Raw genomic sequence first — 21,370 nt, 5'->3', positions numbered from 1 at the left:
CACTTCCCTCGTACCACTGCTACTACTACTACTCCCCTTCAGGGGAGTAGAGAGCTGTCATCCTAGGACGCTTTACGAGCCGCGGTCGGGATCCGGCGTAATCGGCGTCGGCTTAAAGTGGCCAGCTCGCCGCGTATTTCCCAATCGCGACCGATAGGGGGCGCGAAACCCAGATTTCGTTTTGTGCCCGTCGGGTAGCGTGCACCGACTGCAGTGACCGCAGCCATCCGTCGCATATAGGATTCGTGGCTGGGAATCGGATTCACGTGCACCTATGTTGTTATTACCGTGCCATAGGGGTATTTGTATACTGGCTTACCAAGAGCACCGATATTGAATCCGATAATAGACATTACTCCGGTCCCATTCCCAATCCCATTCGTTCATCCCCACTCCTCCGCCTGAACCTCGCGCTAGCTAACCCAACCGTTCTCTCTCTCTCTCTCTCTCTCTCTCTCTCTCTCTCTCTCTCTCTCTCTTGCTCTCGTTCTCTCTCTCTCTTTCTCTCGCGCGTTGATGCCGCCGCCCCCGCATTCGCCGAATCCGCCAAATATCGCGGCGAGCGCGTGAAACGCGTGCGTGAACGCAATCATCGCAGTGTGCATCGGTACACAACCGAATCCGCGCGCGCGTTTCGACGTGGTCGCGCGGCTACGTGTGTACACTACTCGGACACTCATCCCCCCACCCATCGTACACACAGCCGGGCAACACCGAAAACGAGCGTACACGATGGAGTTCCGCGCCCCGGCAACGTAGTTTCGCGCCTATTCAAACATTCGAAACGCTCGTACACACGCGCGCCACCGGGCGCCGCTGTTTGACCGTGGAGATTGTCGGACCCTTTCGAACCTAATCAGCGAGATGAGAACTGATCGAATCGGGCGCGATTTATTGCGTTAAACGACACACGGGGACCGGCGTCGGTTTTTGCATTTTCCCGCGCACGAGGAACGCGTATCGATACCGAAACGCCGATTCGAGTGCAGCGTGACGCGTTTTCTTAATTGTGATCATTCTAATTGCGAGTACACGTAGGATGATCTTCGTTAGTCGAAATTCGGAGGACTTACGATTCGTTCGATCGAGAATGTAGCTGCTAGTTGTTTCGTGTCAAGTATTTAAACAACGGACGTTACGATACATTGGTTATTTGGAAAATTTGTTTGTTCAGTAGTAAGATCATCTTTTGGAAAGATTCCAGTCTGGGATCAAGATTTATCCGCGGAATGTTCATAATTGATTTTATTGAACATTGAAATGAAATTTAAAAATGAAAAGGAAATATATGTTTTAAAACACTCATTAATTACACTGTGAAAACAAATATTGTAAAGTGAAATTTAAACGACTTACCGAATCGTTAAGATTACGTTATGATACTTTTTTTTTTGGTCCAAGGCCCAGGAACTTTCTGCAACTAAACTACAGTGGTCCACGTTCATATATAGAACGATTCTCTCGTCAGGGGACTCGAAGACTGTGTCGCCACCTATGATAATCCCGTGAGTTTCAGAGACGTTACAAATAAAGTAGTTTTCGCTGCGATAACGTCGTTGTCGACCAACCGATGACGCAACAAGGACGTCGAACAATTCGTCGCTACATAAAAACACGGAATTATCGCTGGGCGTCACTGCTAGGTGGCGCCACTGTTTGGGCCCACTGACGACAAAATCAACCTGTACTAGTCATCGCTACAATACACCGCTACTATACTCGCTCCAACAAGACGAGTCAGTAAAGAAAACAAACGATTAGAATTCACGTGATAGAAGACAAACTCTAAGTTCGGTATTCTCTCGTTCATATGCCGATCACGTGCATTTATTTACATCGACTCGTCTCGTTGGACCATGTACAGAACCATTGTCATCGTCAAGGACCCAATACCAAAGAACGAAGACCATCATTCGTCACGTTCTCTCGCATACCCAGACCCAGCATAAAGGAGGTTACTAGAAGAGTCCCAGAGCCCATTTCTTTTCACTCACAATTGAAGAGTATAAATCAAAAGTATATCTAATAATTTCTTCGATTCTTTTCCTCCATATGCCTTGGTTTTCGACCAGAGACCACCAGAGTCCGATAACCCTAGGTCCCAAGAATCTTGATCGTCTGTGTATCCTAAACGATCCCTTAGATCGACGCGAAACATTCCCAAGAATATAATCAATCCCGGTATCCCCTTCAGTATCAATTTGTACGTCTGTTCTCCGAATTCGCGACGAATGTTTCGCGTCGACTCGAACTGGCGAAAACTCCGGCGAGTAATGAATTCGCTGGTCCCCGATCCACCGCGATCGGCGCGCGCAACTCGGGCCTCGATCTCGCGCGTATCGGCGTATAGCGGCCTCGACGCGACAAGTGGCGCGGCCAGCGGCGTATGCGCGCGTTTCTCGGGGCCCCCGGTGGCGGCGCGCGAGTCGCGTGCACGTGAAACCGGGGCACGTATCCACTGCGAACGATCGCGCGCGATTACACGGGTAGCCGCTCGCGCGACAACCAAGTGCGTTCGATGCGGCGAGTTCGCACCTGTGTGTTATCGGCGAGGGAGAGACACACGGGCGAATTTCGGCCCGAAACGTCGAGTCGCGTCGTCTCCCGCGTTTCGACGTTCGTCGTCATCGCGTCGATCCTCCCCCTTCTACCGATCGACGAAAACCGGGGTTGACGAACCAGAGCAGTGGGGGGAGATCCCAGCGGTGTCGAGTGGCGGACGCGTCGTCGGCGACGGAAAATGCATTCATCGGACTGTGTATCGCGACGCGATCGCATTATAAGCGGCGAGAGCGCCGGTTAAAGCGATTACCGGCTGCCAGGCTGCATAGAAAAACCGACGTTATACCCGATTACAATGTGACTGCCGTTTCGCGGCGATTCACGATCGCCGATCCCTCCCCGCCGATTTTCGATCCGAGCCGAGCGTCCCGCACCATCACCACCACCACCATCACCGCCACCAACGCCACCCTCTCGTCCCCCGCGACTCGTCCGACAACGTCGATTATTTTAAAGGCTTACCAGCGGGATTATGGACGTGACGCCGCGATGTTAAATGAGAACGAATTGGCCGAGCAAAGCGTTAAATACAATTCCGCTTCCGAAGGGGGAGAGGAGGATGAGCTCTCCGCGAGGCCGCTGAACGCGAATCGCTTTCGTTCGCGAGGCACAGAGGGTGATGGGGATACAAATTCGGGGCGATGGGAGACAAAGGAAATTTTAACGACGGTTTATCGGCTCCCGTGGTCGTGTAACGGGCTGTTTTTAAAACGTTTCGGACCTTGGTGTACGAAATCAAACGAAACTTTGCGAGATGTTTTCGGGAAGATTGTTTCGAACGGTGATTATGATATTTGTTTTCAGTTTGGAGAAGAGACGAACTATGGTATCCATATTAGGTACTTTGGTGTATTTTGTATTTTGTAATAATAGAAGTTAGCAGACTATGTTTGTATAGTTTGACGACATCTTGAAAAATCGTGTAGGGATAGATTATGGATGCTCATTGATGTAAATACAGGAGATCAGAGACAAGAGTTTCAAAAACAAAGATCGAAGAGGACTATACTTGCAAATGGAAGCAGCAAATGTCTAACATAGGTTATAACATTTTTTACGGATGTAATGGTAATGTATTTTTATTTGCGAATTTCAATTGTATAAAAACTACGATGTAGTACTAATTGTTTATTTTGTCGATAAAATTTCAATTCTGTGCAACGAAAATCTCAATTTTACGTTGAAACGAAAGATAGATGGTTCTGGTAGAATGTCGAAACGAAACACTTGCTTAAAATATTCACATTTATTTTATCTTTCCTTCGCGAAACTGATTCGCCGGCCTGATTTCGACTCGAGAATTTTTATCTTTATCAGACTATTTTGTGTACCGTTTATAGTTAAACAATGATGGGAACAAAATGGTAGAAGGATGAAGATTATTATTAGAAAGCATAGTAGAACAATAGTAGAAGTTGTACAATTTTAGTTTCAATTTTAATTCACCGAAACACTTTGTACTGTCCACGTGAAAAACTTTGGAACTTGCTTTAGGAAAAAACATAGTACGTTGCAAATTTGCAACTTAATCTTCCTAAATGACATCAGAGAGTCTTGTCCACGATTTATGAGGAATCGTAGCACGTCTACAGCTTCGAACTTCATCTTATTAAAAGACATAGTACTAAATTAAAAGCTCCCAAGTTGATTTATAAAAGGACATGCTTTAGTCTCATAAAGGACACAATACCGCGTCAATGGTTCCTAACTTTTAATTTACATAATACTGCAGTAAAAACTCCGATGTTTCGTAGTTTTTTTCTGAAAGATGAATTTATAAAAGGACTCAAGACTTTGAAATGTTCAAACGATTCCAAAACTATAATTCTCTTAATTTTCGATCCTTGAGAGCGAAACGGTCGAGTCTAACGTAAGCAACAATTAATAAGCGCAATAATTAATGCCGATGCAAGTATGATTATCTCGATCCAAGTAAGGAAAATATTTGCTGTTTCGCGTTAAATGTTTTATCCCGCTAGGTTGGCGATAAATTGAAAATAATAAAACACGCGCGACACGGGGTACTCTTTAAACGGTATACACGATAATATAAAATAAAAAAAATGTACATACACGGGAGTGCGTGCAAATAGCTGTCCAAAGAATTGTTTTGAATTCGGGGTGAAATTCATTCCCGTTATTTAATTGTACAGCACCAGCGCAAGCGATTATCCGGTTAATCTTGCATCATCCGATTGAACGGTTCAATTAATCAAATAACAATGGTTCGCGCTTACAATATCGTTTATTTAACTGAACATTTTTACAACGTAACGCAACGATCACCAATTATTCGTGTAAATACTAGTAAATCGATCGAACGCAGTGAGCTTTCTGCGATATTTCGGAGATACTTTCCATTTGTAACAAAATATCTCTTCTGGTAACATCACGAAATGCGTTCGAAAATGCAACCACCCTAGGTGCCTCTATCGTTCGCTCGAAATATTCCACTCTTTCGAAATAAATTTTCAAATTAACACTGCGTCGAATACGGGATGATTTGTAATTACAACACGAAATACTGCAAGACACAAAACCGAAGCACAAAAGAGAGAAAAATACGATAGGGGAACGTAAGTTGTGAATTATGACGAGATAAAGACACGGTGACCTAAAGCAATCTAACGTTTACCGATATTGTAATATCTCTTCTACCATTAACGAAATGAAGTATTATAATTAGACTTTCGAAATAAATTTTAAAATTGACACTGCGTCGAATACGAGATGATTTGTAAATACAACGGAAATACTACAAGACACAAAACCGAAGCACAAAAGAGAGAAAAATACGATAGGGGAACATAAGTTGTGAATTATGACGAGATAAAGACACGGTGACCTAAAGCAATCTAACGTTTACCGATATTGTAATATCTTTTCTACCATTAACGAAATAAAGTATAATATTATATTAGACATTCTACGATAAAGTATCGTTCATTATTTTCATCTGACGCGAGAAAATGACACAGTGACTATATCTATTTATACTTTTTTCGATTCCTTACTAGTTAGAAAACAAACAACGTTTACGTAACGTCTTTTCTTGTTTAGATATATGTTTAGCGTTACATCGGTGCACTTAGGTGATTATTAGAGACGATGGTTTAATAAACAGGTGAGTATACCACGAATGAAATACTACTGCGAAGTATATCTTACGAAAACAATAATATCTGATGAATTTCGTGACTATTGTTCTTTCTTGTATACACTTATGTCAATGTTGGTTCTAAAACCTTGCAAAAGAAATGTAACAAAATAAAAAAAAAAGAAACCCCTATTCTATAAAATCGAATATGTTTGTTCCTGCACCACCTTGCGATACCTATGCGTCACAAGTAATCAAATGATGCATCTAAATATATGTTACACGTCACAAATTTATTCGTTTCGAAATATCGGGTACACCTGTGTTAACATCGGTTCCAGAAACTATAAAAAAGTATAACAAACTAAGAAAGGAACACCGTTCTAGAAAATTGAACCTGTCCCTTTTTGTATCACCCTGTAATTACTTATCACAAGTGATCAATTACCCTCGAAGATACATCAAAATATATTTTGCACATCACAAAATAATCCACTCGAAAATCTCACCTACAGAGAAGATCTCATACACATAGAAAATTAAACCTGTCCTTTTTTGTATCACCCTGTAACATCTACTTATCACAAGTGATCAATTACCCTCGAAGATACATCAAAATATATTTTGCACATCACAAAATTATCCACTCGAAAATCTCACCTACATAGAAGATCTCACACACATAAAAAATCGAATCTGTCCCTTTTCGTATCACCCTGCAACATCTACTCATCACAAGTGATCAATTACCCCCAAACGTACATCAAAATATATATTTACCCATCCCAAAATTACCCCCTCGAAAATCTCACCTGCGCTTACGTTAACCTCGTTGTGTTCCAAACCACAAGAAAAACTAACTACGCAACAATCGTAGAGAATACCATCGTTTCGGAAAATTGAACCCGCGGGTACCTCAATTTCCATTTTCCAAGTCGAATGAGCGTCCAGTGACTTGCGTATAGCAGTGCAGGGTAGTTCAAACAAAATCCCTCCGAGGGAGAGATATTTCATCATCGTGCGCCTATATCAATGCGACGGAACACCTTCGGGCATGAAAGGGCATTAAACATCCCGGGACAGAGAGCGAGCAATCGCGATTCAGTCGGGCTGTGTGCGCCGGTCTGATCTAGGTCGATACGTTTCGAAGGTAATGATTAATACGATCCTCGTAATCGAGAGGCGGTCAGCAATCCGCACGGATGGACAGAGCTGTTGACGGTGCGATGCGCGATCGAATGCATTCGCACAGCTCGAAGAGGAACGAGAGGGCAATCGGCAGGATGGTAATATAGGACGTGTAACCAGGAGAGGGTTGCGACGGATCATGCCAGTTGGAGGACGTACATACATATCGTATTCGACGGGATTACGCAACGCGGTGCTCTCTGATTGGCTCTAATGGGCAACGCTGCAAATGGCTCGACATCGTTATGGTTAGCTGAAACGAGTCCATTGTTGTTCCTGGGATACAATGCGCGAGACGACGCATTACTCGGTAATTAGCGCGAATGCCACCACGAGGGAGAAAAAGTGTCCCGATGTTCTGAGAGGCGAAATTCAAGGTACCGAGTTTGTCGTCCGGGTCGATTATTTTCTAAAAGAAACAAAAAAAAAGAAGGAACGTGGAAATATGTAACGTCTCGTGTATTCTTCACTGATTCGCGATCACTCGTTTGTGTTTCTTCGACTCGAACGATCGTTCTTTCCGAGAACACGTACACCTACGAAAGCAAAACACACCTGGTTGAACTTTGTCTCGTTGTACGTTCAGCCGTACCTCTAACCGGTTAAGTAATAAATGGTTTCGATGAAATATCGATACACTGCTTCGGTGCGAATGCGTTGAATTTTCGAAGAATCATTTCATTTTAGACGAACGAAATATCGATGTTCGCAAGTAACTCTGACGGTTACGTGTAATTCATGAAAGAAAATAATTTCAGAAAGTTATGGTAAGTGGTGAGAATTACTTGATTCAATTCTTAATTTATTATTTTTTAAGGCACGGTAAATTTATGCAATCGTTCAACCCGGCGAGATTGAAACAATAGAATTTAACTAAGGAGTATCGTAAGGAAGAAATATTGTAATTATGTTTTCCTTTTCTTCATTCCTTTTGTTCATGTTTTCCTTCAATATTTAAACAAAAAATTATATATGTATAACATTTTTCAAACGTATTTTATATATATTATTAGGTGCACGTTTGGCACTTTTGATTTTTTAAATACCGAGTTTATTTTTCTTCGTAGATTAATTTTTAATACCAATAAGGTCAGAACAAGTAGTTCGAAGAATTTGGTCAAATTTAATCTAAAAGTAGATGCGTTTAAAATGCACTACGTTCGCAGTACCAAATGCTCATCCAAATTCTATACAAAATACTTATTACGAGTTCGCATATAAAAGCTTGTGCAAGCATCGACGAATGAAAAATAAAAAGCCTTCCAGGTTAGATCACCATAAAAGATCAGATTTGAAAAATATCTGCTCGTATTATTCCTTCGGAGCGGATCAAAATTTTCCCCTGGATCTGTTTCGTACAATTCGCAACGAACGTTGTAATTCGTCAATATTTTACGTTGATTCTTCACTGTACGGATAAACAAGTTAATTTAACGTTAAAGTATGTCACAACCCACGTACAAACGTGTACGTGTTTGCTCGAGGTCAACTTGCTCCGATTCTGTAATAAATTTACGTAAAAAAAATGTCATTCTCCTGATCGAAAAGTTAAAGGAATATCACGAAAAGTAGAATACCAGTTCGTGAAATAACGTGTACGATAAAAAGCGATAAAGTTCCCTTTCGGTCCCGACACGTCAAATACAAATTAATCGTGCGATACGTGTACGCGCCTGGAAGCCGAGTGTACACGAGTTCGGCAGGGTTCCACGAATCATGAATAATCTAACAACGATCCTGATCTGCAATGCAATATAAAATAGATTTCATGGACACTGGCGGCAAACGCGCGAGCCGCCACCCTCGCGTGTTGATCGAACGCCATGCACGATCATCGGACTCAGCTTGATTAAATAAAGAGAGACCGTGGAACTATTGAACGATACCAACTGGTTATTGGACACGGTATAATCGAAATCACGGCCTAAGATAGTGTAGAGGAAATACTGCACGGAATTCGAAACGAATGTGAAAACTTTACCCGGAATACGAAATCGTAACGACGCGCGGAGTATTTTAAACAGAAAATTAATAAATATACGATAATTTTCTTTCACTTCGTATTGCGTGTTTTCTTAGATTACAATGCAGATTTTGACAATTCGCACCGTATTTTGTAATTACACTGATAGAAACGTGGTAATAAAAATAACAATAATGGTAATCGTGTTGAAACGAGTAGTATGGAATAACAAATTTCAATTACGCGTATAGTGTTTCAAATGGAAAATATATAAGACGAATATAAAGTAAATATGAAATATTTTTAATACACGCATATTGCGCAAAAATGACTAAAATGGTATCCGAACCTCAAATCTCTTTTTATCGAAAGATATCCAATTCACGGTGAACGAATTTTTGCGAAAAGAAAAGTATAAAATGTACATGCCTACGATGGAAGTAAAATTCGAAGAAAAAGGTCTATTTACAAGGACTCACCTGTGACCATTTCGCGAAGCCAAATGCAGCGGAGTGTGAGGAAAGATCACCGACGAGGAAGAGTTCCGAAGAGGCACGATCAGCTCTGGATACGTATTAACGAGTAATTGCACGGTTTCCAATCTATAAAAGATAATGAACTTTTCACAAGGAGCACAAAGCCAATTAGCAATCGTCGCCAATTATTCGATCTCGACGATCGATAATTATGCCGACAATTTGGATACTGGTAAAATGGCGCGTCGAGAACCGCTCGAGTTTCGATTCATCCGTGTCGGTTAAACAGGCGCGGGAATACGAACGAACTTTGAATTTAAATAACCGAAAGAAGAAGAAGAAGGGGAAAAAATTGAAAAAAAAAGAAAAAAAGGAAAAAATATCGCGGAGAAAAAATCTGCGCGTGCAATTTACCTGCCATATTGTGCAGCGAGATCGAGCGCCGATTCTCCCCGGCTGTTGCGGATACTGGGGTCGCATCCGTATTGCAACAGCTGTGCCACCACTTCCGTGTGTCCATACTGTGCTGCACAGTGCAACGCTGTCTCGCTGTCCTTCGTCTGCGATCATACAAAGTCGGTATTCCTAGTTAACAAATAACTTCGCCCCGATTACGAGCATTAGGAAATTCCGTGTGAAACGAGGAGGCGAGCTCGCGAAAATCTCTTTGTTTTGTCCGAGCCGGCGAGAACAATAATTACTTTTCGTGGAAACGGAAGTGCGAGTGACTCTCGCGTAACGAGATTGTGCATCGTCGCGCTTGGACGACTTAATACAGCGATTCGATGAAAACTAAACCGAGCCACTGTGACATCCGTTTAAACGTCCCGACGAACGAAACGGGGAAGTAATCCTCGAAAGGAGCTCCGTCGTCGAACGAACAGCTGACGCCTCGATAACAGTCGCGGCGTCTACCTCGTTATACGCGCGGTTACCTCGTATCGTGTAATGTACGACGTTGGAACGACCAATAACGTATCTCGATGCTGTAGATGGAGACGTGTAAACAATAACTATTATTGAAAAGTGTAATACTTATACAATTCTCTATGTTGTTCTTGTAATACGAATTTTACCGGTACATCGTCCAACGTTTGTATCTTTTCGATAAAGAAGTTTCGAACAGAGGTTTATACAAACTATTTCGTGTTATTTGAATATTACAAAGAATATACTGACTGTTACAATTAATAATAGTCACTAATCATTACTGTAATAGAAATTTGTCAAATATTACAAATGTTATTTCATAAGAATTTTACCGGTACATCGTCCAACGTGTGTATCTTTTCGAAAAAGAATTTTCGTACATAGATTTATACAAACTGTTTCATCTACTTGATCTCGATAACACGTGGTATAAGTTCCTCGCCATTTTGAACACCTTATGTAACGCAAATTTGTCCACTTCCGATTTTGCAATTTCCAATCGGTACAATTGACGAAACAGCTCGTTTCGTGGATTTTGTTCCCAGTTTCGTTCAAGAAAATACACCTCCGAGCATTATTCTCGTAAAAGGCGAGAGGTTTCTAAAATTACGTAGCGGAGGTTATCGCGAACGATCGACAGTATTAATATCACGGCAGATTTTCTTTAATTAAGAAAAAAGAAGAGGTATAAACTTACTGACCGTAAGATTCACTTTGGGTACCGAAGGTCCTTGAGTAAGAATTAACCGCACGATTTCAGCGTCGCCCGCCCAAGCTGCCAAATGAAGCGGCGAAGAGCCTTTAGCGTCGACGACGTTAGTGGAAGCCTCATATTGGAGCAATAACTTTACCACCTCCCTGAGGATAAAAGCGTTTCCTCAAATTACCGTCAGAGTGTACGCGACATCGATTAACGGGCGATCGAACGGAATGTTAATGAAAACTATTCTAAGAACGTCTCCGTTCCGGGCGGATTTTACAACGAATCGAAAATAATTGAATTCTCGTAACGAAGCCCGTGCTCTACTCGTTGAAACGTACTTGTGACCGTTCAAAGCTGCGTGATGAAGCGCGGAATATCCACTGGCGTCTTGCACGTTAGCCCCCGGACCCCGCCGTAAGCTGTAAAACAGAGAAAACGTATTCGTGTTAACTCAATGATGATCGTGTATGAGCGTTTCGATTCTGTCGAAACGAATTTCGATCAAAAATAATCGTGCAAAATTTCACTTTCCGTAGTTTTCGCGTTATCTTTCCGCAAATGGTACCAAAGCGTTCTTTGAATTCTTCCGATTCAAATGAGTACAAACACTACGTAAATCGGACGTAGAACGATGAAAATACGTATTTATAATTTATGGAGAAATTAACAAACGCTCGTCGAAGGAAGAGTACAGTTATAACGGGAGAAAGAAATAATTATACAAAATTTCACAATCCATTTTCGTTTTCTCTTTCCGCAAATGGTTCCAATGCACACTTCGGATCCTTCTGATTCAAATGAGTTCAAACACTACGTAAATCGGACGTAGAACGACAAAAACAAGTATTTATAATTTATGGAGAAATTAACAAACGCTCGTCGAAGGAAGATTACGGTTACAACGGGAGAAAAAAATAATTATACAAAATTTCACAATCCATTTTCGTTTTCTCTTTCCGCAAATGGTTCCAATGCACACTTCGGATCCTTCTGATTCAAATGAGTTCAAACACTACGTAAATCGGACGTAGAACGATGAAAATACGTATTTATAATTTATGGAGAAATTAACAAACGCTCGTCGAAGGAAGAGTACAGTTATGACGGGAGAAAGAAATAATTATACAAAATTTCACAATCCATTTTCGTTTTCTCTTTCCGCAAATGGTTCCAATGCACACTTCGGATCCTTCTGATTCAAATGAGTTCAAACACTACGTAAATCGGACGTAGAACGACAAAAACAAGTATTTATAATTTATGGAGAAATTAACAAACGCTCGTCGAAGAAAGATTACGGTTACAATGGAAGAAAGAAATAATTATACAAAATTTCACAATCCATTTTCGTTTTCTCTTTCCGCAAATGGTTCCAATGTACACTTCGGATCCTTCCGATCAAACACGTCCAAACACTACGCAAATCGGACTACTTTTAATCGACTTAACATATGCAATATTACACGATACGTAACGAGTCTTTCCTTTTCTACCGGGTCAAGTTTCGTTGAGCTCGAGACGCTGAGCAGAGAGGATTGGTAGATGACGAATCGTGGAAAGTTAACCGTACGTTATTGTACCACGTTCGAAGGACAATTATCAATATTCCTCTACACAATCTGCACGTTGCCATATTATCCTCTGTTATTCGTATTGGTTGTAAATTTTTCTTTCTTTTTTACTCCGTAAGATTTTCTCCAGCAGCTAGCTCGGAGATCTTACCGAAAGCTTCTAACTATGCTCCAAATCTTCCACGACCTCGTTCCGAGCTACGGTAACTCTGGACCTTGCGGTTGTGGACGCGTACAGTCTTCGTGAACCCGAACCTAAGAGTCATTGGACCTAATGGACCCGAATGCGATCTCCCTGGTTGGACTTCGACCATAACTCAGGATGGACCACGTGGGCCAGGATGCGATCTCTGCTTCCTGAACCACGACTGCGATTCAGGGTTTGCTAAGAGTCCTCGTGTCTCGTGAACATGGACGCGATGCTTCCTTGACCGGTCGACCGACATTTTCACCAACGAGCAATCTTTTTCATAGTGTTTTCGGTAGGTACTGCAGCGCGAATAGAACTCTTTTATCGAGAGGTTTTTACTGTTCTGCGTATTCGAGAAGCAGACTCGTTTACATTCTATCCTTATGCTGGAATAACATCACCGCCATACATATTTATACCGCGTTACAACTCTAATCGGGACCAAAATTAGCAATGGTGTAGGTACAGCAGTTGCGATATACAGTCGACTCTCGAACAACGCGGTTTTTTCGCGGTCTTTGAAGTTGTCGCTGCTACCGATGCAAAGCGATTCGTAATGGTTTCGAATCACTACGGTTTTATTTTTTAATTAATTTCTTAAAATTATCTTATTGTAAAAATATACAGTGACAGGTATAATTACGTGGTATATATTTGAAAATAAAATTCTAAGGTGGATTATATTATTGTAGTTAGTATTATATTGTAGTTACTCGAGGAAGGAAATACTTTTCTTTATGGAATTATGTTTTAAGACACTTCAATCGCGTTCTGACTATTAACAAAGAGACATTTTCTTGAAACGCACGTATGTAATACGTATGTACCTATGCATATGTATTAACAAGATTTCATCTAAACGACTGAATGGAATTAAAAAAATGTAAAAGTTTGCATTCTATTGTTGTACTCTCGTCTCAAGACTTGGTTAAATTTTTAGCAATCGATCGTTAACGATGGTTGCCTCTTGTAGTTTCTGGTTTATCCGATATACGTTTGTTATTGGTAAAAATTTAAAACAGTGTATCAAATAGATCGTAAAGAGTATTAAAATCTGTATAAAAAAGTTGAATGAACTTCTTCTCTATCTCGTACAATAAAGAAAGAATTGAACAGAAACGTCGGGAAGTGTTACAAACGTACTTATCTTCGTTAATTTTACGTTTAAATTAAATTACCCGAAAAATGGAGCCCGAGGTTAGAGGGAAAGATATTTTTCCCCCGAGATGATCGCGTTTTAGAAGGATACTTCATTATATAAGAGTCAGAAATCTGTTCCGTTCAGTTTCCTGTATTAACCATTACAAATTAACATTTTTACGCGCGATGATCGTTCGTATCGTTACCGTGCCGCAATTTATACAATTCGTGAGCAATTTTCATCGAATTATGTTAATACCGACACGAAGAAGAGTCCGGCTTCTGGCAGTACACGCAACTAATAGGAACAACAATTATCTATGACCGTGCATCGTTTCGCTATAGTTATGGTCGCGAAAGTGTTTATCTTTTTATCTAGATTTTTTAATGTATCGCGTCGAGTGTAACTCGTATCCACGACGCGAACGAGATACCATAATCGTGTTCAACGATTTAAGGGTTTCCTCTCGTTCGTATTTCAAACTATCGTTCCCGACTATCCAAACGTTTTATATCGAGTTTGCTAAACACCGACGATACAAACGAGATATCCGATCGGGGACTTATATAATTTACCGTCGCAACACCAACGCCAGAACGACAATACATCCGCGCTTGATTCGTAACGGTTGATTATTTATCAAACAACGCAACCGGTCAACTGACTTCGTCCATGTGTAGCACGAAACTCGTGGCGACACGCGCGTGGGTGCGCGACTTGTCTCCGCGATTAAAAATTCACACTGTCTCGATATAATCGATCGACTGGCGAATAAAAATTATTTTACAACCACGCGTAACTTCCTTGGACTCGATCGCGTCCGATAGGAAATTTAAATGGCGCACGGTGTCTCGTTTGAATCCATTCGCGCAAGTTTCGTCGAAATTGTTAGCAACGCGAAACAACGTTTTGGACGAAAGTCGAGGTATTCTTCGAAATGTGAATTCGATGGATTAGGTAATTTTTTTTAAATACAATTGCTCAGTTTGTTGTCCATGTGGCATTGGTACAGGAAAAACAATGACCTGCGTCAATAAAGGTCGTATTAAATTGTTCCCTCGATTAATGCAGTTAAAAAGGTGAGTCACGAGAAACACAATACCTGAACTTACTTGTTCGAAAATAAGTGTGGGATACGATTTAAACAATTCTGAAGTGTACGATGAACATATTTGTTTCTACTATGACTGGTCTGTTTTAGAATGACCAAGGCTATTAGGAGTACTATTAAACGAAATTACATGCTTCCATGTCTTGGGTGTAGTTACTGATAATACAAAACGTGTTCAAACGTATATACACAATAACCTTCAGATGACATTAAATTTAGATATACGAAATTTTTACCAAAACATTGTATAGCTATATAATATTTTATTACATCATCGCACAATGTTTCAAATGTAATTTTCGTTACAGTTTCCTAATGAGGGCGTTAAATCAATTTTACCATTTAATTTTCCAAGAATTCTTTTCAGCTGATTTTCGATCGATCGTATCGGATGCAAGAGGGTGTTAATACGTAAAATGATCTCCGCAGTGAACGATTTTCATCGGTTCCACGAATCAAACTTTCAGGAATTTCGAGCTGCCTAAATGCTTCGAGTAACCCGGGTCAGCTTTACAAATCTCACGGGAGCTTTGAAACAACCCTCTGACGCGCGTTATTTGCCGCGACGATCGAACCGCCCCCCGATTGTCAGGACTTGAAGTTGAGTCTGGGTTAAGTCCAGCAGTTTATCGTGATAAATTATCGATACATACTTTTTTCGTGAGACATACTTTTACTTTCCGATTTATAAGGAAGCAAAATATCGTAATTGAGTAAATTTGTTTCCCTTTATTTCACAAATCGAGTTCTATGGAATTTCAAACTGCTCGAAATGGTCTTCCTTGATAAAAAACACAATTCAAGCTCTCTGGAATTTCGAGCTGCTCGAAATGGTCCTCGTTGATAAAAAGCACAATTCAAGCTTTCTGGAATTTCGAGTTGCTTGAAATGGTACTCGTTGATAAAAATCACGATTCCTATTTATTCTACAAAGCGAGATCTCCGGAATTTCAAGCTGCTCGAAATGGTCCTCGTTGATAAAAACTACGATTCTTATTTATTCCACAAACCGAGCTCTGGAATTTCAACCTACTCGAAATGGTCCTCGTTGATAAAAACTACGATTCCTATTTATTCCACAAACCAAGCTCTGGAATTTCAACCTACTCGAAATGATCCTCGTTGATAAAAAGCACAATTTAAGCTCTCTGGAATTTCAATCTACTCGAAATGGTCCTCGTTGATAAAAACTACGATTCCTATTTATTCCACAAACCGAGCTCTGGAATTTCAACCTACTCGAAATGATCCTCGTTGATAAAAACTACGATTCCTATTTATTCCACAAACCAAGCTCTAGAATTTCAACCTACTCGAAATGATCCTCGTTGATAAAAAGCACAATTTAAGCTCTCTGGAATTTCAATCTACTCGAAATGGTCCTCGTTGATAAAAACTACGATTCCTATTTATTCCACAAACCGAGCTCTGGAATTTCAAGCTACTCGAAATGATCCTCGTTGATAAAAACCACGATTCCTATTTATCCCACAAAGCGAGCTCCCCGGAATTTCAAGCTGCTCGGAATGGTATTCGTCGATAAAAACCACGAACACTATCCGTTCCACGATTCGAGGTTCTCTGGAATTCCGAGCTGGTGAAACGCACCGCGCAACCCGGGGTCAGCTTTGCAAACCTCGCGGGAGCTCCGAGGCAACCCCCACGAAACGCGCGTTATTTGCCACGACGTTCGAACCACCCTCGATTGTCAGGTCGCCGGCGTCGCGCGGTAACGATCATCCAACGGCGGCCGGGCCCCATTTCCGCAATTAGGAATTCATGTTCGCCTGCTGGTAACAAATACCCGCCGGCTACACGGGCTCGCGGAGGCGAAGAATCGCGCGCGCCACGCAACGCGTCACAGTATCGGCCGCGGCGCAGACGGTTAGATGGCACAATGGGCCTCGCGGACAGGAACGGGTTCGCTAATGAAGCTTCCTGCATCCAGCACATGTTCTCATTACGAGCCTTTGTCGCGCCCGTGCCCGAGATAAACGTTCTCCGCGTCTCCGAACACCGAGTAACGCAACAAGGAACGCACCTACGCGTTTATCCCCTTGAGACCAGCGCGACACCTTCCTTTGAATCGGACCCGATACGCTTCGGTCCTTGATGTTCGATCTGACTCTCGAGAGTATGAACTTGCTGAACTTCTATCGAGAAAATTTGAGAAAAGGATGTTTTAAGCTTTGCAGGAGAAGGAGGGGAAGTATCGAGAGGTTTGTGTACATAGATGACCACCAGAGGGTTAGAAACTATGATTATTTGTGTTGAGAGTAGAATCTTGGTGAACTTCTCCAGAGAAACTTTGATAAAAGGATATTTTAAGCCTTACAGGAAAAGGAGGAGAAGTATTGAAAGGTGTGTACATAGATGACCACCAGAGGGTTAGAAACCAGGATTATTTGTGTTGAGAGTAGAACTTGGTGAACTTCTCCAGAGAAAATTTCAGAAATGAATATTTTAAGCCTTACAGGAAAAAGAGGGGAAGTGTCGAGAGATGTGTACATACATGACCACCAGAGGGTTAGAAACCACGATTATTTGTGTTGAGAGTAGAATCTTGGTGAACTTCTCCAGAGAAAATTTGATAAAAGGATATTTTAAGCCTTACAGGAAAAGGAGAAGAAGTATTGAAAGGTGTGTACATAGATGACCACCAGAGGGTTAGAAACCAGGATTATTTGTGTTGAGAGTAGAACTTGGTGAACTTCTCCAGAGAAAATTTGAGAAATGAATATTTTAAGCCTTACAGGAAAAAGAGGGGAAGTGTCAAGAGGTGTGTACATAGATGACCACCAGAGGGTTAGGATCCACGATTATTTGTGTTGAGAGTAGAATCTTGGTGAACTTCTCCAGAGAAACTTTGAGAAAAGGATATTTTAAGCCTTACAGGAAAAGGAGGGAAGTGTCGAGAGATGTGTACATAGATGACCACCAAAGGGTTAGAAACCACGATTATTTCTGTTTATTTGTAATAATCTACAAGAAAGAGAAATACTTTATTTGGAATAAAGAAATAGGCGATCGCTAATGATTCTCAGAAAAATCCCAATTATTGGTGTTTACTTCTGATCGTCTATAAGATGAAGAAATGTTGGACAATTTTAGTCGGAATAAAGAAGTGGGTGGCTATTAGTGTTTATTTTTAATAAAAAGAGATCTTCGACAGGTGTGTCTGCTCGGACAGGTAATAGTATTGAAATTAGTCCACGGAACGTAAATACGATTAGACACAACTGCGTTACAATTAATACTATTTTACGAACATTGGAAGAGAAATTTCACGAACCGATCGCGAAATCTTCAAATATTATCCATATCTCGCTGTCCTGCTCGCACAGGTGGTAGTATTGAAATTAATCCATAGAACATAAATACTATTAGACACAACTGCGTTACAATTAGTACTATTTTACGAAAATGGAAGAGAAATTTCACGATTCGGTCGCGAAATCTTCAAATATTAACCATATCTCGCTGTCCTGCTCGGTCAGGTATTGAAATTACTCTACAGAACGTAAATACGATTAGACACAACTGCGTTACAATTAATACCATTTCACGAACTTTGGAAGAGAAATTTCACGATCCGGTCGCGAAATCTTCAAATATTAACCATATCTCGCAGGTGGTAGAATAATAAACCGTGAACCAGGTATGGTAGTTTACCGACCCCTGGCCTAGACGAGACGACGACGACGACGCGCGGAAGTTTCTCGTTATCCCCCGTGTTCTTCTTAAGTGGATTCGATTAACGCGACCTCGGGCCAACCACTCGTGCCACCGCCCTCGAAGTGTCGAGTGCTCGCGATCAAAGGCGATCGAATTGCCCGGATTTTACGATCGGTTCGCGGCGCGTCGGGACGCGCGGCAAAGCGGACCTCTGGAATTGAAAATGAGATCGTGGCAAATTCGCCGATCGGCTTAATCTTCCGCTCGCGGTGTCTCTGTGTGGGTGACTCGGGTTTCAGAGCGACGAACGTTCGGGGGATGTATTGATTTTAAGTTTACGGACACTTCGTTGCTACATTTCGGTACGAACCGGAACAGAGAGTTATAATTAGCACGTGTGTTTCGTTTCATTTGTGCGTATTGTATTTATGGAACGATACGACAAAAAAAATGGGACAAAAAAAATACGAGGACTTTGTCGATAAATTCTAGAGTTAGTTTTGTACGAAACATCGATGGGAGTTCGATTGCATTTTTAAATCTCGATAATTGCGAATAATGAACAGAAAATTGCACAGAGGTGGGTATTAATCACTGAACCAAATGTGCAGTACACGTACATCGAACTGCACTCGACCAAATTGTAGGAAAACGTTTTCGAAACGAGCTACGAAAAATCTGTCCAGAAATTGTCCGGATTATTAACACGCGAGGAATTTAAGTTTTAAAATAAGTAATAATGGAAAGTAGACGACGGTGTGGGAAATAGTTGTAATTAAGGTCGTTGGTGGTTTTTTATACCGAATTATGTTTCTTTGACGCGGTCGGACGAAATACGAGTTCAATTCAAACGTAGATTACTACCGGTAAACTTTATACCTGGATTCTGGAACATCCTCTTCGGCTTACAAATGTAAGCTTCGATAATAAATTTGAATATAAGTATTAATTAAACTTAATTGGCCCCCTTTAAACGATCGATTTTACACACAAAAATAAATTTAATTAATTTAAAATCGGATTTAATTAACTTAAATTTGTTTCAATTTAGTAAATTTAATTTAATTTAAATTTGTTTTTGCTTGTAATATCGATCGTTTGAAACGGACCAATTAAGTTTATTTAACACCTATATTCGAATTAATTACCGAAAGACACGGCGCGATCAATTTTTCACAATTTTGCGTTTCTTATTCTTGAAATAAATGTAAGAATACTATGTTTCCTTAAGAGTCGATCTGTGCGTTATAATTTCTCAAATGAAAATGATAAAGAAACGCTTCCCTTCCCGAACGAAAAATAGAATTGCACAGCTATGAAAGAGACTTAGTACACGAGCTATTAAATTTACATAAAACCGAGTTTACTAATGAGAAACCACTCGTAAAAATCGATCTCGAGGTTACGAGAGGTCGAACGGTGATGCATAAAACGAACGATAAAAAAAAAGTCTATCGATTGTTTCTACGGTTATAGCGGGGAAATTGATTTTCAATTTTTCACGCGCAATGTTAGTCTTGCATTTAGTCTGACTCTTGCGCAACAATGGTACAATAATGCTGACGCTTTTATCACGTTTGCATAGAAACGTAAACACACATACAAAAGATACAAACCAACGAGAAACATATCAGACCGACAATAACGATCGAGATTCAGCCTCGAGGGATTTATGTACCAAATGGTAGTACAAACCAAAGGTAAAATAAAATAGAAAATATCACCTAAAGCGACACCTAAAACGATCGCGATATTTAGTAGCGCAGGAGAAGCTATTTTTACATTTAAACGGTGAAATTGAGGAAATCGTAGGTGAAATGCAAATTCCAGACACGCAATTATACCATTATTGTTCCTCGCGCGTGAGTAACATCTCGTTACTAACAACACGTAATTAACACGTCAAAACAACGCGTATTAGTACACACGGGGTACACCCACTATCTTCCCACGAGCGCTAAGACTTCGCCACGATCAAATTGAAACGTTGTCGTCGATCCGGCCCGCTCGAGCAAATATACTCGAACGAAACGATCCTGAACGCGTATTATCGGTGAAAAATGAACTCGAGTGAACGACGGTGAACGAAACGCGATGCAATAACGTTGAAAAATTCGTGGAGTTCGTAAACGTTGAAAAAATATAGGATTTTTCGGTATACGAGGGAATCGCGCTCCGCGAGAAAACAACGTAGGTAAGGGAGCGCGATATTTACCCTGCTCGATTAATAAACATCATAACCGATCGCACGGTATTTGCACGGTTCTTCGTTCGATTCCGTTACGAAGACGTCTACGGAAAAATATGTAACGTTTACCCTCGTCCTTCGAACTGTCACACGGCTCTTGTACCGATATTAGAAACGTCGTCTCCACCGACGATATTAAATGTCGCGTATCCAACCGGTGACACGCGAAATACATGTACAATTCCGATCCGTCGTCTCGTATCGACGATCATCCATCGGTGTTCCCTCCTTTTTCATCTTTAACCTTGGTAAACACAACGTTGTCGCGTGCAAACCAATTAAATGTTCAATTAACCACTACTTTGCCGAATTCACAGCGATACGAGCTCTGTTTACCCCACTATTGTCCGCGAAGGTGTTACAATTGTAAACAATGATCGATATCACTTTTTAGCGAATGATGTTTACCTATATCGAGCGTCCGCTGAAAATTGTTGGATAACAAACGTTTGGAAATCCCGGTATTTGTCAAAGCGGCGCACCGTCAATACGCGTGGCTATAGTGCGGTGAAACT

At 41.0% G+C, this 21,370-nt stretch overlaps 1 protein-coding gene across 2 annotated transcripts in view; it reads right to left on the bottom strand.

Annotated features, from left to right (window-relative positions):
- The window catches only part of LOC143152880 (ankyrin repeat and SAM domain-containing protein 1A), a 120,161-nt gene that overhangs the window by 87,439 nt on the left and 11,352 nt on the right, over positions 1-21,370 (bottom strand). For both annotated transcript variants that reach the window (XM_076323469.1, XM_076323471.1), the window contains exons 2-5: positions 11,258-11,338; positions 10,918-11,074; positions 9,701-9,846; positions 9,290-9,412 (exon numbers count right to left, since the gene is read on the bottom strand). In XM_076323469.1, coding sequence (XP_076179584.1) covers positions 9,290-9,412; positions 9,701-9,846; positions 10,918-11,074; positions 11,258-11,338 — 507 coding nt within the window. The remainder of the gene's footprint in view (positions 1-9,289; positions 9,413-9,700; positions 9,847-10,917; positions 11,075-11,257; positions 11,339-21,370) is intronic.

This window comes from Ptiloglossa arizonensis, chromosome 11 (assembly GCF_051014685.1).
Source record: "Ptiloglossa arizonensis isolate GNS036 chromosome 11, iyPtiAriz1_principal, whole genome shotgun sequence".
In the NCBI taxonomy this organism is placed as follows: Eukaryota; Metazoa; Arthropoda; class Insecta; order Hymenoptera; family Colletidae; genus Ptiloglossa; species Ptiloglossa arizonensis.
This window is presented reverse-complemented; position numbering and strand designations above follow the sequence as displayed.